This window comes from Labrus mixtus, chromosome 19 (assembly GCF_963584025.1).
Source record: "Labrus mixtus chromosome 19, fLabMix1.1, whole genome shotgun sequence".
NCBI classification, from domain to species: domain Eukaryota; kingdom Metazoa; phylum Chordata; class Actinopteri; order Labriformes; family Labridae; genus Labrus; species Labrus mixtus.
In genome coordinates, this window is record NC_083630.1 from 10,072,134 (window position 1) to 10,085,985 (window position 13,852).

The window sequence follows — 13,852 nt, forward strand, 5'->3', positions numbered from 1 at the left end:
GAAGCCGGCTGTGGGAGTGACACAGTGTCTCAGCTAAGGCTTGGTTAATTTGATGATAAACACATCCCCGTCCCCTGTTATTTTGATGTCGTATAGTATATAGTGTTAACGCAAAAAGCAAACAAAAAGCAACAAAACATGATCTTGCCCAGCTCTAATGACTACAAAAAAAGAATAATTATGAGTCCCTTCCTGTTTGCACTGTGATGTAAGACCAAGTATCTGTCTCAAAGGATACAAATGAATACATGATCACCTGTAAAGGTTTGAGTTGTGTTGATTTGGTGTCGACAGATTTTGATTCGGCGTGATCACGTTCCATCCCACAGTTTTTTGCATTGTTGTACTTGATTATATAATAATGGAAGGTGTGCCCAGTAACAAAAAAGCAACATAACAGTTCTTGTAACAGTTACATTGCCCGTGCTCATGCCTCCCTCCATCTCTTTCTCTCCCTCTCTCTCTCTCTCTCTCTCTCTCTCTCTCTTTCTCTTCTCTATGTCTTATCCTCTGATCATCCTCAGCAGAGCTTCTCTTTTGTGCAGATGTTTTTTTTTTCTCTCTGACTGAAACACTTACCAGAAGAAGCTGTTTTTTTTTCCTCTAGTCCCCTCTCAATTCTCTCTCTCTCTCTCTCTCTCTCTCTCTCTCTCTCTCTCTCTCTCTCTCTCTCTCTCCCCCCCTCTCTCTCACTCTCTCTCTCTAGCATCCTTTTTTCCGAGTAGTAGTAGTAGTAATACAAGCAGCAGCTGAATGGCATCGTCTACAACTAATGGAATCCGACTCTCCTGTTGCTGTGTTCGGTCTCTTATTTCCTTCTCCTCCTCCTCCTCCTCCTCCTCCTCCTCCTCCTCCTCCTCCTCCTCGTCCTCTTACACTCTGTTGCCTGCTGATTTGTTCAATGATTCAGAGGAGTTAAACGCCAGGCAGCCGCAGTCGAAGCAGCGCTGGGAGGGGGGACAGTCGAAGAGAAAGTCATTGAGATGTTGTAGGAACAAAAGTGACGATGGTTAAATGGAACTGTGTGCCAGCAGAGGACTGATCAGAGCCACGCAGAAGGATGGGCACAGCTGAGATGGAAGGCAGTCTGAGTTTCAGTCTCATCAGGTTGGAAGCTGTTGAGTTGTTGGATGTTTAACAGACTACCAGACCACTGCGACACCCTGCATTTGTGAGCCCTAAGGAGAAGAAGCTTACATCAAAGACGAAGAACACAGACCTAAGAATAAGGGGAATAGCAGGATCCCCCTCTTTCATATCATATGTGACATCATCTCCAGGCATGAGACTCAGTCCATGCTACACAACAGCTTCCAGGCTGCTTCTACTCCGTCAACGCTTCAGTGTAGAACATAGAGAAGTCTCAGCTTGGGTTCAAGCGGCGGGCGGTCAAGGACTCCGGGGGGGCCGCCCTGACCCTGACCCCGCCGTGGTGAGCCTCCGCTGAGGACCATGGTCCTGCCGTTGCTGCTGAAGCTCCTCAACGTCTTCCTACGCCAGTCGACCTTGACCAAAGCCGCTGTCGCCGTTCACTGCCGCCGCACTTCCTGCTGCCCGGCTGCTCTGATGCCGCGCCCACCCGGCCCGCCGCGCTCTTGCCGCCGCGGGTGGGAGGCGAGAGAGCAACCACAACGTCTGCCCGCGGAAGAGAGAGAGGTGAGACTGAAAGAAACAGCAGAGGAGATGTCTGTGTGTGTGTGTGTGTGTGTGTGTGTGTGTGTGTGTGTGTGTGTGTGTGTGTGTGTGTGTGTGTGTGTGTGTGTGTGTGTGTGTGTGTGTGTGTGTGTGTGTGTGTGTGTGTGTGTGTGTGTGTGTGTGTGTGGGGGGGGGGCAGTTTGGGGAAGTAGAGTGTGCATTTGACTAAAATGGACAAGGCTGAAAGTTTATCAATGTGAAAAGCACAACTAAGTTGCATGACAAACTTTGAGATGTTGCATCATCTCACTCATATTCCTAAGAAAGGTTGCTTTAATTGTAGACAGTATTGAGTCTTCTTGTTTTTATGAGTTTAAAGAAATCCCATCAGGGTCGTTTTGGGATTTTTCTTTAGTTGGTCTGAATGGCATGTGGTGTTTAGAGTCACTTTCCTTGCATCTAGCACCAGATAGCAAGGCTTTATTCCGTTGCAGTGACCTTTAAAATTTGACACTCCGTTCTCCACGGTGGTGTAAATTGATATGAGCTCACACATAAAGAGTGGAGGCAGCCATCTGTCAAAAAGCCTCCGTCAAGTCTCTGGGACGGTTATAGTTAAATCACTCACATCTCAGCATCATATTCCTCGAAAGAAATACTGTGGTGTGAGGACCATGTCACCGCTCCAGTGTTGATATCAGTCCCCTCATGCTGTTGTTGTTGTCGGCTTGTTATTCGCTCTGCAGTATCTCACGGCTAAAAGGAGTCGCTTTCAATCTCATCAGCTTAACCAGCAGAACATCGAGGACTAAATTAAAGAGAAGCCACAGTCCTACATATATCTAATAACAGAGGTGTCATAGCTCCTAAGTGAACCTAACTGATAGCAGAAAAGATCTTGAATAAATGAATTTGTTGTACGTAAAGTGATGACAAATTTGGTTGCTAAATGCTGTCTATGAATGGCCTTACATACATAATGATAAACCGGGTGTTTACAGCTATAACAACAGGAAACACAGTCACAATGAAGAAGAAGCACGTTTGACAATGTTGTAGTTCGTTTACCGGAAGTGAGGCCGAATGGCTCATTTTGCAGAGAGAGGTTCCTCCAGATCATGACTTCATGAATTGTCTGTCATTGAAAAAAAAAACAGAGGCTGATCTCTGATTTCAGTCCTCAAGAAATGTTTCTGAGCAAAACCTATTTTAAAAAAAAGAACATAATGATGCAGTTTAAAGAGTTTGAGAGGAACAACAATATAGATTTCAGCGTTGTCCCAGAATGGATTTTTGGAGTCACCTATCCATTCAAAGTCTTAATATCGGTTTTGCGGCTGCTGTAGCTTTTACTACGACTTAAAAGGCACAAATGTTTAGAGACGCTAACTTGACACGTTATCCTTCTAAACCAGTTGAATGAAATACTGTGCCCGGTTTGGCCCACATTACCATTCAAAGGTCAAACATGTCTCATCCTTGGTTGTCAAAAACCTGCTCTTTGCAAATCCTCACATCTAAGCATCTGTCTTGTCATAAGGTATTATTCAGCAGCTTTATAGGGTTTTTATCTTGCTTTATTACAAAGGAGTAACAGGGCTTCATAAAGGGAGAGTCTGAGATTAGTGATTAAAGTCAAACATTTCTGAGAATAAAGTCAAAAATCTTATCTTGAAATTTTTTATTTTTTTTATTTATTAACGTGGCTCTAATACTCCGTCATCCTTTATATCTCCTGGTTTAGGACTGATTTAAGTCTTAGCATCTGTTTTTTTTCTTTTCTAATTCAAACCAATAATCAACTTGAAATGGACTGTTGCCTGAGCCTTAGGCAAAATAAATAGTTTAACTTGAAGATGTTAACTGATGTTGACTTTTTGTTTGACATTTAGCATGAACCCTGGACAACAGGTCGATTGTCAGCAGTGTTTGAAAGTATTGGTCTTTCTACTACTGTATGACCCCTAAATTCCCACATGCAACACACAGTAACTGGAGTTTAAAAACCCTGAACTAGATCCCCAGCTTTCAGTATAAGAGAGTGAAGCACATGAGTGCAGCTTGTCAGCTTGTGGCTAAATTGCTTGCCTGGTTTTGGCATACTGTTCAGTTGTTGTTTCGGTAAGCTAAAGTTATGCTAGAAATGATAAAGATGCAGCTGTCAGCCAATGATTTAGATTCATTTGACATCAATACTCTGCTTCTGAAGGGAAGGAAAGCAGCAAAGAAAAAGATCACTGTTCAGAAACATGCTTTTGATCGTATATCCGCACACACATACACACAAAAATACCACAGCATATTGAGGTTAGATCTTCCTGTTTCTTGTCTCTCAGATACTTCCAACAGTCATGGATCAATGGTCAAACAGGGAGCACATTTTCACCTTCTCTGCCGAGCATGTAGTCGTGATGCAGACTGGCTGTCAGATATCCAATTTTTGCTCAGTTGCTCTCTCTTTCTCGCCTTTCCTCTCTCTCTCATTCTCTCTTCCTCTCTTCCTCCTACACAGCTTTCAGGCAGGCCCTGCTTGACACCTGAAGCACCCTCAGTTTTAAATGTACCTGCTGCCAGTGTTGAAAGTTATGCAAGAGTTTGGCAAACCCAGAAATAGGATACAGCGATGGATCCACATTAGAGGAGATTTATTTATTTTTTTTATTTTTTTTGAAGCAATTAAAAAGGAAGTCCACCCTCACAAATGTACAGTTACTTGTGACCATACAAGGATATCCTCTGTGAAGTGCCAGCCGTTATAACTAGAAACTCTTTGCATAATATCAGCCTTTGATTCTGCACCACTATTCATAAAATCTGGGTCTGTTTCATTGAACTGCACTGGGGTTTTCCTCAGGCATCATTTGTTTCACCTTTGCAGTAGATTCACTAGATTCTGTGTATCTATAGATAGAATCTTTATTATCATTGTATACAAGGACACAACGAAACTTTGTTAGCAGCAATCCTATACAGCAGCGTTTACAAAAACAAAAATATATTTGTGGTGATATGAAAGAGAAATATGCAAAAAGTGGCCAGAGCAATTGCTGTTCAGTGAATGAATGATAATAATAATAATAATAATACTAATAATAATAAATAAATAGACAGTTGTGATGACTATCTTCAAAAAGTTGTTGAAGTAATAATATTGATGTAACCTGATTTTATCTCAAGGGCTTTCCAATGTACTCGCATAAATCCACAAAAGCCTATTTGGTATGGTTTTTCAGTCCTGATTTTGTAAAAGATTGTTTACTCTGAATGTAAGGAGATCATCAAAGGTTCTTAAAGAGAAACATAAACTCCTGGAAAGTATTCCTGAAAAACCATGTTTAATGGTTACTGCTTAATGAATAAGAAGCTCATTTCCACCATTAGGTTTGTAGTACTCAAATCAGTCTTTTTTTGAAGGTCTCGTCTTGGAATTGAAAGCGTTTTTACTCGCTCTTGTCTCAGTCTCAGACTGGGCGGACTCCAGGTTTTTAAATCAAGTCCAGTCAAGACCACCACTGGCTATTTTTCTGTGGCACACTGGATGATCTTTTTTTTCAGTTATATTTATGGTTTCGATCTCACCCTGCCTTGGTCTTGGTCTTGACTCGGTCTAGATCCCTAAATGTCTCAGTCTCAGAGCACTCTGGTCTCAGGTATGTCTTGGTCTCAGTTAGTGTGGTCTTGACTACAACACTGCTCACGTGAATTACAAAGATGATATTTGTTTGATAATTATTCTGTTTTCTTGCTTCATCAAGTCTTTTTTTGGTTGGGATTCAAATTCTTAATCATCATTTATTCTTAAACAGAGTTAATCTGTTATTTAAAATGAACTTTAAATGTTAAAGAAGGTACTTTATTTATCCCTTTATTTTCAGTGTTTTCCACTCTGTTGTTGAGACATGCTGCACAGTCCGACATACTTACAGTCAGAGCTACTGCTGTCATTAGTATCTGACATATTAAATGTCTTCTGATTGATGTGATGCCATCAGCTACAGAAATGACCTCTCCCTGTCTTGGATTTGGGAGGACATTGGACGACATTCGTGACTGCATTGATACAGTGGATACAGTGGAGACATTGGAAAGCAGAGAGTACAGTCAAGGTTTATTTCAGCCTTTCATCCTGGTTCTTGAAGAAGGACATTTGCAGTAACTGACAGCTGACAGTTGCCTCTGGCAACATTGATTGTTTTAACAGGTGAAAGTCTAGTCAGTTAACAATTTGAAGTTGCTGACCAAAGGTGTCATACACTGATAATGTGTCAAATTTTGACTTGTCTTATTCTAGGTAATATTGATTTATTAAAACTCACCTGGATCAGCCTTTACTTACTTCTCGATTGGCATTAGGCCAAATACTTTAAATTCAAAGGGGATTTATTGATTGACTTGAGCTTGTACAGCGCTTTTCTAGGTTGCTACTACTCAAAGCTTTTTTACAGTGCAGGTCATACCTACAGTACCCCTTCACACACTGATGGCAGTGTCCATCAGTATTAACTAATCCAATTCATACGCATCCATACACCGCGGGGGCGGACTTTAAGTGTCCTGCCCAAGGACACATCAGACATGTGGCTGCAGGAGCTGGGGATTGAACCTGATCTTCCGGTTTAGGGACCACAGACTCTACCCATTGATCCACAGCCAATAATGTCACCCATTGGTTTGTGGACTACTGTTCTGAAGTCTAAAGTTAGGCATTCCGTCAGTCAGGTTTTGTTCCTGGAGCCAGATGTGACTTTTGATGAGGGAGTTGGCCAACCATAACTTATCAGCCAACAGTAGTTTGCAAATAATGCACGTTCAGGTGGAAGGCCTTGTTATACATGTCAATCTGCTTAGTGATATGTATACTTGGGTCACATCACTTAATTGTTATGGAATAAAACCTGTGCCATTTTTCAAGAGCCCCACTTTCACAACAGGCTAGACTAAAGAATAAGTGGATCCCTGTGAGAGGAAAGTGCTCTGCAGACACACTCATAACAATCCCAGTACATGCTGTCCTCATATGCATCCTCACACCTGATCCAAACAAAGGGCTGATACCCAAAACAGGGAGGATGAAGGGAATGATAGATAGAGGGAGATATGCTGGGATGCCGAGGGAGGGTGAGGTAATGTAACTGTGGCGTTCCCTGACTCCCACACACATAGTGCTGTACAATGTGCCTGAAGCGATTTGCAAAAACTCACTATTCTCCCTGCCAGCTCTGGGATTTGTGTCTGTGAGTGTGTACAGTCAGTAGCTGTTGTTGACAACCAATCCTTGCTACAGAATTCAACAACAACTGTAATTACAATTGTATTACCTTGCAGAATTATTCAGAAGAATCGAGTGTTACACCTCAATATGTTGTAGAACTAAGGCAGGATATAGGCACTGTATGCTTGAATGAGAAGACAATTTTCTTTCATTTACATATGGTAATTTGTTGTGTGTTATTTACATATCGCTTCTTAATTTGTCTGGGGATATTTCTATTTATATCCTCCCATGTACTTACTGTATATTCCTAAATAGTTATGGTATGCGTGTCTGCATTGAAAGGGGATAAACCTCCACCAAAGAGGAGGTGTCGATAATGACAAAGAACATTTCAGGACGAATAAAAACACAGTAGAAACTCCTCTATATATTTCTCTCTCTCAGCTCAGCCCTGCTCGATCGTGGATTACTAAGAAACCTTGTGAAAGGGCTTAATATGCATCCAGCCCACTGTTAGAGAGAGCTGTATTTTCTAATGACAGGAGACGGGGAGCGAATGGAAGGAGAGGAGCAGGGGGAGTGAGTGGTGGGTGCAGAGAAAGAGGAGGAGATTATGGATTCCGTGCTGCTGGGATTATCAAATATCTCACCTCTTGTACCAGAAAGCCTCACTAGCCCCCCCCCCCCCCCCCCCCGCAAAGTCAGGGAATGTGATTTGGAAAAGTTTTTGAGCTGGTGATTGTTTTGTGACAAAAACATAAGAGTGATAAAAGGGACGAACTGAGAAAGATTGGAGGGTAGGTAGAAGTGAGTAGTCTGGCAGCAGGTAAAGAGTGTGAAACAACATAAAAGATCAGATCTTGCTTTTTCAGCTATCACTGGATTGTTGTGTAAATTCAGCATCCAGTTGTTCCTGAATACCTCCAAGTAGGTCTGGACAATGTGGCATGAAGACTTTTCACTACGCGGCCAGTTTAGAATTTCAAACCTTCTGATGCCATTAATGTTTTCTGCTGTTAAAGAGGCTCCGGTAAATTAAGGCGCACTCACACTAGGCAATCCATACCTTGCCCAAATAGCTTCACCCTCAAAGTACAGTTCGTTTGACTAGTGTGAGAGCTCTGTATACTTCTTTGGCCCCAGCACGCTTGGAAGAGGTTATCCTCGGCACGGTACAGTTCAGGCATGTGCTCAAGCACGGGCAAGAAACTCGGATAGCCTTCCATTATCGAAAAATCCTGGATTGTAACTGCTGTATCTGACTAAAATGACTCAAAATAAGCCTCAGAGTCAGTAAAGTTGTAGTCTTGGTCTCTGTGTTGTTCTCCGATGTGTGGATGCGGACTGGACTGTGCATCCCTTTTTTCATTTTTTTTTTGGGGTCTGCCTGTCCTGTAAAGTAAGCACACTTGATGATCACGTAGCCTTTCATGTGTGGTCTTACAACGTTATGTAGGCTACAAGAAGTATCTGTGCTTAGGCCTGGTTAGACCTGCAGCAGTGTGAGTGCAGGCCCGCAGGGGAATGAGGGAATGGGACAACTGGGCCTAGTGTGAGTGCATCCTTAGTCTCTTGTGTTTCAAAAGAATTAATACAAACTCTAAAGCAACCATTTGTTTGCTCAAGCGTTGATGTTGCAAAACCAAACCGCTGCAAAGACCTTAGATCCCTTCTTTAGGAAATGAGCTTCTCACTGTTTAGCAGCGCTGGCACATGCCACCATTTTTATATTCTACCCATGTCTCAGTAAACTCAGGGGGTATTGTACCAAAATAATCAATCAATCAACCAATAAATCTTTATTTGTAAAGCGCCAATTCATAACAATTGTTATCTTGAGACACTTTACAAAAAGCAGGTCAAAGACCTTACTTATTGCTACATTACAAAGACCCAGCGTTAATCCATCATGAGCGCAGCACTTTAGCAAAAGTTACAGTTGGCAAGAAAAAGCTTCCTTTTAAGAAGCAAAAATTGGGCAAATCCAGGCTCATGACGAACAGCCATCTACTGCGCTGGGCTTGAAAATGGGATAGAAATGGGATAAGGGGAGATGATGAAAAGTAAAAGTAAGTAAAAAGTAAAAATGAGGTAGACGGGGGTAGTTTTCAGTAAAGCAGGACTGTGATTGTTGTGATGTCTCATGCTGTCTGACAAAAAGACAGTTACAGACACAGTAAAAGATAATTTGACATAAAATGTGTGAAACAAATATCAAAACATTCTCCCTGGCTGCTGTAGCTGGTGTCCACCTAAACTGTGAACACTGCAGTTTACTGCTCAACACTAAATTGATGCATCCCACATTCATCCTCTGCTACATTTAAACTCACCACAGGACCCTGAATTTGTGAAACACGGTTATGTAACACATGATCTAAGTGGTTTAAAAACCTACCTTCATATTTCCTAAAAGATTCTCTGCGAAAATCTTAAGGCAGTCAGACCCCTGAAGATACAACTACATGCTTCATTATTCACCTCTTAACACATAGAACCGAGGAGATATATAACAGGATATGAACAGTGATGCAAGAGTGTGCTTGCTGTGGTTGCAAACTACAAAATTAAGTTAATCAAATTCAGAACAGGAGTTGCTCTATATTCATAGCAACATATATTTAATGAAAGGATAACTTAACCAAACCGGGACTTTGAAAAGGTAAATATTTGAATTCTGAAGATATGGGTTGGTATGTTGGCACACAGGTAAGAGTGAGAAACAACAGGAAATATCTGTATCTGAGTTGCACAGTCTGTCCACAGTTGCTCCATGTACTGTTGTGTGAAATGAGCACCCCAAGAAATCATCTCCAAACAGTTCCCAGATCTGCTTTAGCAATATGACATTCTACTGTGTCATTACGTCTGTTAAGATGTGCTTTGCTGTTACTGTACAGGAATTAATCTTGCAGTATGCTGACATGCAATTGTGCAGATTTATGGTTATCTTTCTGCTGCTGCAAAGACTTAAGTCTTATTTTGAAAACAATGAGATGAGCTTTTCTTCCAATACATGGAGCAGGGGCAGCTGTGGCTCAGTGATAGTGTTGGTCATCGCTCAACCAGAAGGTTGGGGGTTTGATCCCCAGCTTCTGCAGCCACAAGTCTGATGTATCCTTTTGCAAGACATTTAACCCTAAATTGCTCCCACTGCAGCGTATGAATGAGTGTGAATGGGATTAGTTAATACTGATGGTCACATTACAAAGCAGCATCTGCCATTAGTGTGGGAATGTGGTGTGAACGGGTAGGTGTGCCCTGCATGGTAAAATCGCCTTGACTAGTCAGAAGAGAGAAGCGCTGTACAAGCTCAAGTCCTTTTACCATTTACCATTCACACCAACAGCAAGTTAAAGGATTTTTAAACTTAAGAATGAATATGAATGTAGCTTCAGACATCATTTACTCCTTCCATTGTGCACATTTCAGATCAAAAGAGCTTCTGCGTCTTGGTTTTCATTTTTTCAGCAAAGCATAATGTGATTTTCCAGGCTGTACATTCATACATCCACCGTATGTGCGCTAGTTCAATGTGTGAATGTGTGTGTGTGTGTGTGTGGATCAGTGCCAGTGTTTCTGGGATGTCAGTGACTTGGATAATAATCTGTGAATTGGAACAGTGTTTAGTGAAGCAGTGGGCTGTGAGGGACAGAGAAAAGCGTTGTATCCAAGTAGGGTTCCCAGAGGAACCACAGGACATGTGGGCATCACTGTTTTTTTTTTAAACACTTTTTTAACACAAGGGAAATTCTGGTTTACACTCTGTTATTTTTAGAGACATGCTTTTCACACGCATAGGCCTGAATCACACACATGCACAAACAGAACCAGTGTGTGTGTATATATGTGTGTGTGTGTGTGTTTGTGTATGTAGGGGAGTGGGGTCTTTATGCTTGTCTGTGTCTGTTTATTTTTTGTGCAACAAGTGATGTCATAGGTGATCCCCTTGTTCAGCCTGCCATGAAACTACAGGAGAACACGGTGAATTCATGCAAACATACACATTCAATAAAGTCTCCAAAAACACAAACACTGATTTCTCTGCAAGATACACACACCCACACAACTGTTGGCCAACATGCACAGATTATCTTTTTCACTGTGAACTAATGCATACTTAGTGATTCAGTGTGATGGCTGCACATATGCAAAAACAGTTGTTGTCTAACATGAGGTTGTACATGATGATTGCTAGGTCAAGCAGCTATTATTCAGACAGTCAGACCAACCATCCATGGAGAGCACTGGACCGGAACTTTTTTTCCATCACTTACACCGTCTTCTGCTTTCTCTCTGACCTCTCCATAGGAAGATAAAGGGATGCCAAAGGCGGGTTAAAGTCGTAGCATCACAACATTTAGAATCCTCACAACACATGAACTGTTATTTCAACAAACTGATTAAAAAGGAACAAAACAGAACATCTGTTCTATAGTTATTACCAAATATGACCATGGGTTTTTTTCTTGAATCAGGAGTTAATGTTTCCAATTACACATGGGTCCCATTTGTCCCATATATGTCATCATGACATCAGTCATTCATGAGATCAATCAATCAATCAATCAATCAATCAAAAGAGCAGCTAAAATACCTGACTCATTGCTATAGTGCAAAGACCACACATTTATCCATCATGAGCGTTGCACCTAGCAACATTTAGCAAAGTTACAGTGGCAAGAAAAGCCTTCTTTTTAAGAGGCAGAACTGAGACAAAACCAGTCTCATGATGAACGGATCATCTACCGAAACTGTGCCGGGTTTGAAAAATGGGATAGACTATAGATCAGGGAGATGCAGGAAGAAGGATAGGGACAACAGTCACATTTTTAGATTGGGCTTTGAACTATAAATGGAAGGAAGTTGGTATACGGTATCGTCACAATCTGTATATCTGTTAGCAATTAGAACAAAAAAAAACAACAAAAATCGTTGAATTTTGGATGACACTTCAATCATCACATACAGTGTTGCATTAAGTGTTTTCTATCCTGGTTATTTTTGTGCCAAACAGTATCTCTATTCTTTTTGTCAACAATGTTAAGACCCTCTGATGGGGCAGTTGTTTTTTTAGTTCAGAAGGACATCAAATAGTCTACATGACACTTTAAATGTGTATAAAATGCATCATCCTGATGACCTAGCAGAACCATCCTGACAGGATGGTGCACGCATGAGAAAACTTTGCTGACTTTGGCTTCTTGTAGAACTGTTACTTGACTCTTAGGACTCATTTGCAGAGCAAGAAAACTTTGCAGGAAGAGACTGCTGTAAACGCTAACAGAAAAGTGTTCAGTCATTTAATATGCAAGTCAAATCTTCATCTTTATCTTCTTAGCATGTATGTGCCCCTCTGTTGCCTGACACATCGGCATATTTTATTCAAGTGGCCTGATTCCATAGTTTGAACTAATGCATGATGGCATCGTCTGATCCATTTAAAGCATCTTGTACAGCAGCTATAGCTCTGCACCAAGTCACATCAATATTGCACAACATGTTCTTTCCAAACAGGGAAGGATAGTTTTATTACACCAAGAAGTGAAAGGCATTTTTATTTTTTCTGCAAACCTGGATAATTTGAAAAAGTTTACCATAATGTGATGGAGTATTATTGAACTGCAGTTTCTGGACTTACAGTCGCCGTCTCTCTGGTTTGAATACTATAAGATTAAAGCAGTTTCTCAGAAAGAGAGAGGGGAGATTAAAAACTTAAAGCAGTGCCGACTCTGAAGTCTCTCTGTGCTGTAGATTTACACTTACATGCATTTGCATTTACGTGTGTGTGTAGATGTTGTGTCAGCAGCCCCATAGCATTTGCTTCTGTAGTGTGGCATTTGTATTTCAAGTTTTTTTCTGCTTAGGGTAGGTGATCAGCACTGATGGTGCTGATGAATATTGGAGGAGAAGGCTGCAAGGACGAGGAGGAGGGGGGGGGGGGGGGGGGGGTAGAAATGGAGGGAGAAAGATTGGGGGCTGAGGAAAATATGCTCCTTTGTTATGTCTTAATAGGAACTGTCAGAGCTGGAGAGAAAAAGGTCAGCCAGGAAGCCAGCGGTGGTGGTGGTAGCCAGATAGCAACACACATGCACACACAGACGCAGGCATACACGATGATATGCATGGTCACAAACATGGAATGAACCAAATCCAGAATGCTTGTACTTATACAGTATATTAACACATATAGCTTATTTTAAAGGAAATGCGAGTCAACAGCATTGTGGTCAAATCTTCAACAAACAGCTATTGTCCACTCATTGCTTAGAAACCCTCATTTCAGTCACTCATTGAATTTTAGTTGGATTCAGATGTATGTTGATGTTACTTGAGCTACTAGGATAGCTGATAGCTGAATTTAACGGTTGTTGGAGTCGCTAAAGTTTCACTTAACCCGTATGAATATATATCTGAAAATCAATGAAGAACATGTTGATAAGGAACATGGCTTTTGTGTCTGAAGCCCAATGTTTTTAGTCTGTATAGAAGTTTAGCAACACGATGCGACGCGATGCTACACGATACATTTTATTGTCCCCTTTGGGAAATAAGAGAAACAAAGCATTTTAAGGCAAATATAAAGGGATAGAGATCAAATCAAAAACGTCTTTCTCCTTCAGATTAATATTCCTGTTTGTTTGTTTTTTAAGTCTACATGAAAACAGAGATGTATTGCAGCTGTCCTTCGATTCCTGAGAGTCTTACATTTATTTAGTTTTGTTGCCACTTGAGAAAATATTGTTTGTATGATAGATTATTACATTTTTTTAACTTTATACATTTCAGTTTGTGTCTCTTGAGGCTTCTACATGAATTATTGACTTGAAAAGCGGCAACTATTTGTTAGACTTGGTCTCATTCATCTTTAAAACTGGTGGGACTCTGGTTTTTAAAGCATGACATTCAAGGTTAGGATGCATTATTGTTGCCACATGTTTGGGGGATTTAGTAGATTTGAAACCACTTATATTTTACAACACTTATCCAATATCCCCCCCT

General features: G+C 41.1%; 1 protein-coding gene across 1 annotated transcript in view; it reads left to right on the plus strand.

Annotated features, from left to right (window-relative positions):
• The first annotated feature begins 1,452 nt into the window (after positions 1 to 1,452).
• Positions 1,453 to 13,852, plus strand: part of kcnh2b (potassium voltage-gated channel, subfamily H (eag-related), member 2b) — a 48,600-nt gene continuing 36,200 nt past the window's right edge. The window contains exon 1 of the mRNA XM_061065121.1: positions 1,453 to 1,656. Within this exon, the coding sequence (XP_060921104.1) occupies positions 1,453 to 1,656 (204 nt within the window). The remainder of the gene's footprint in view (positions 1,657 to 13,852) is intronic.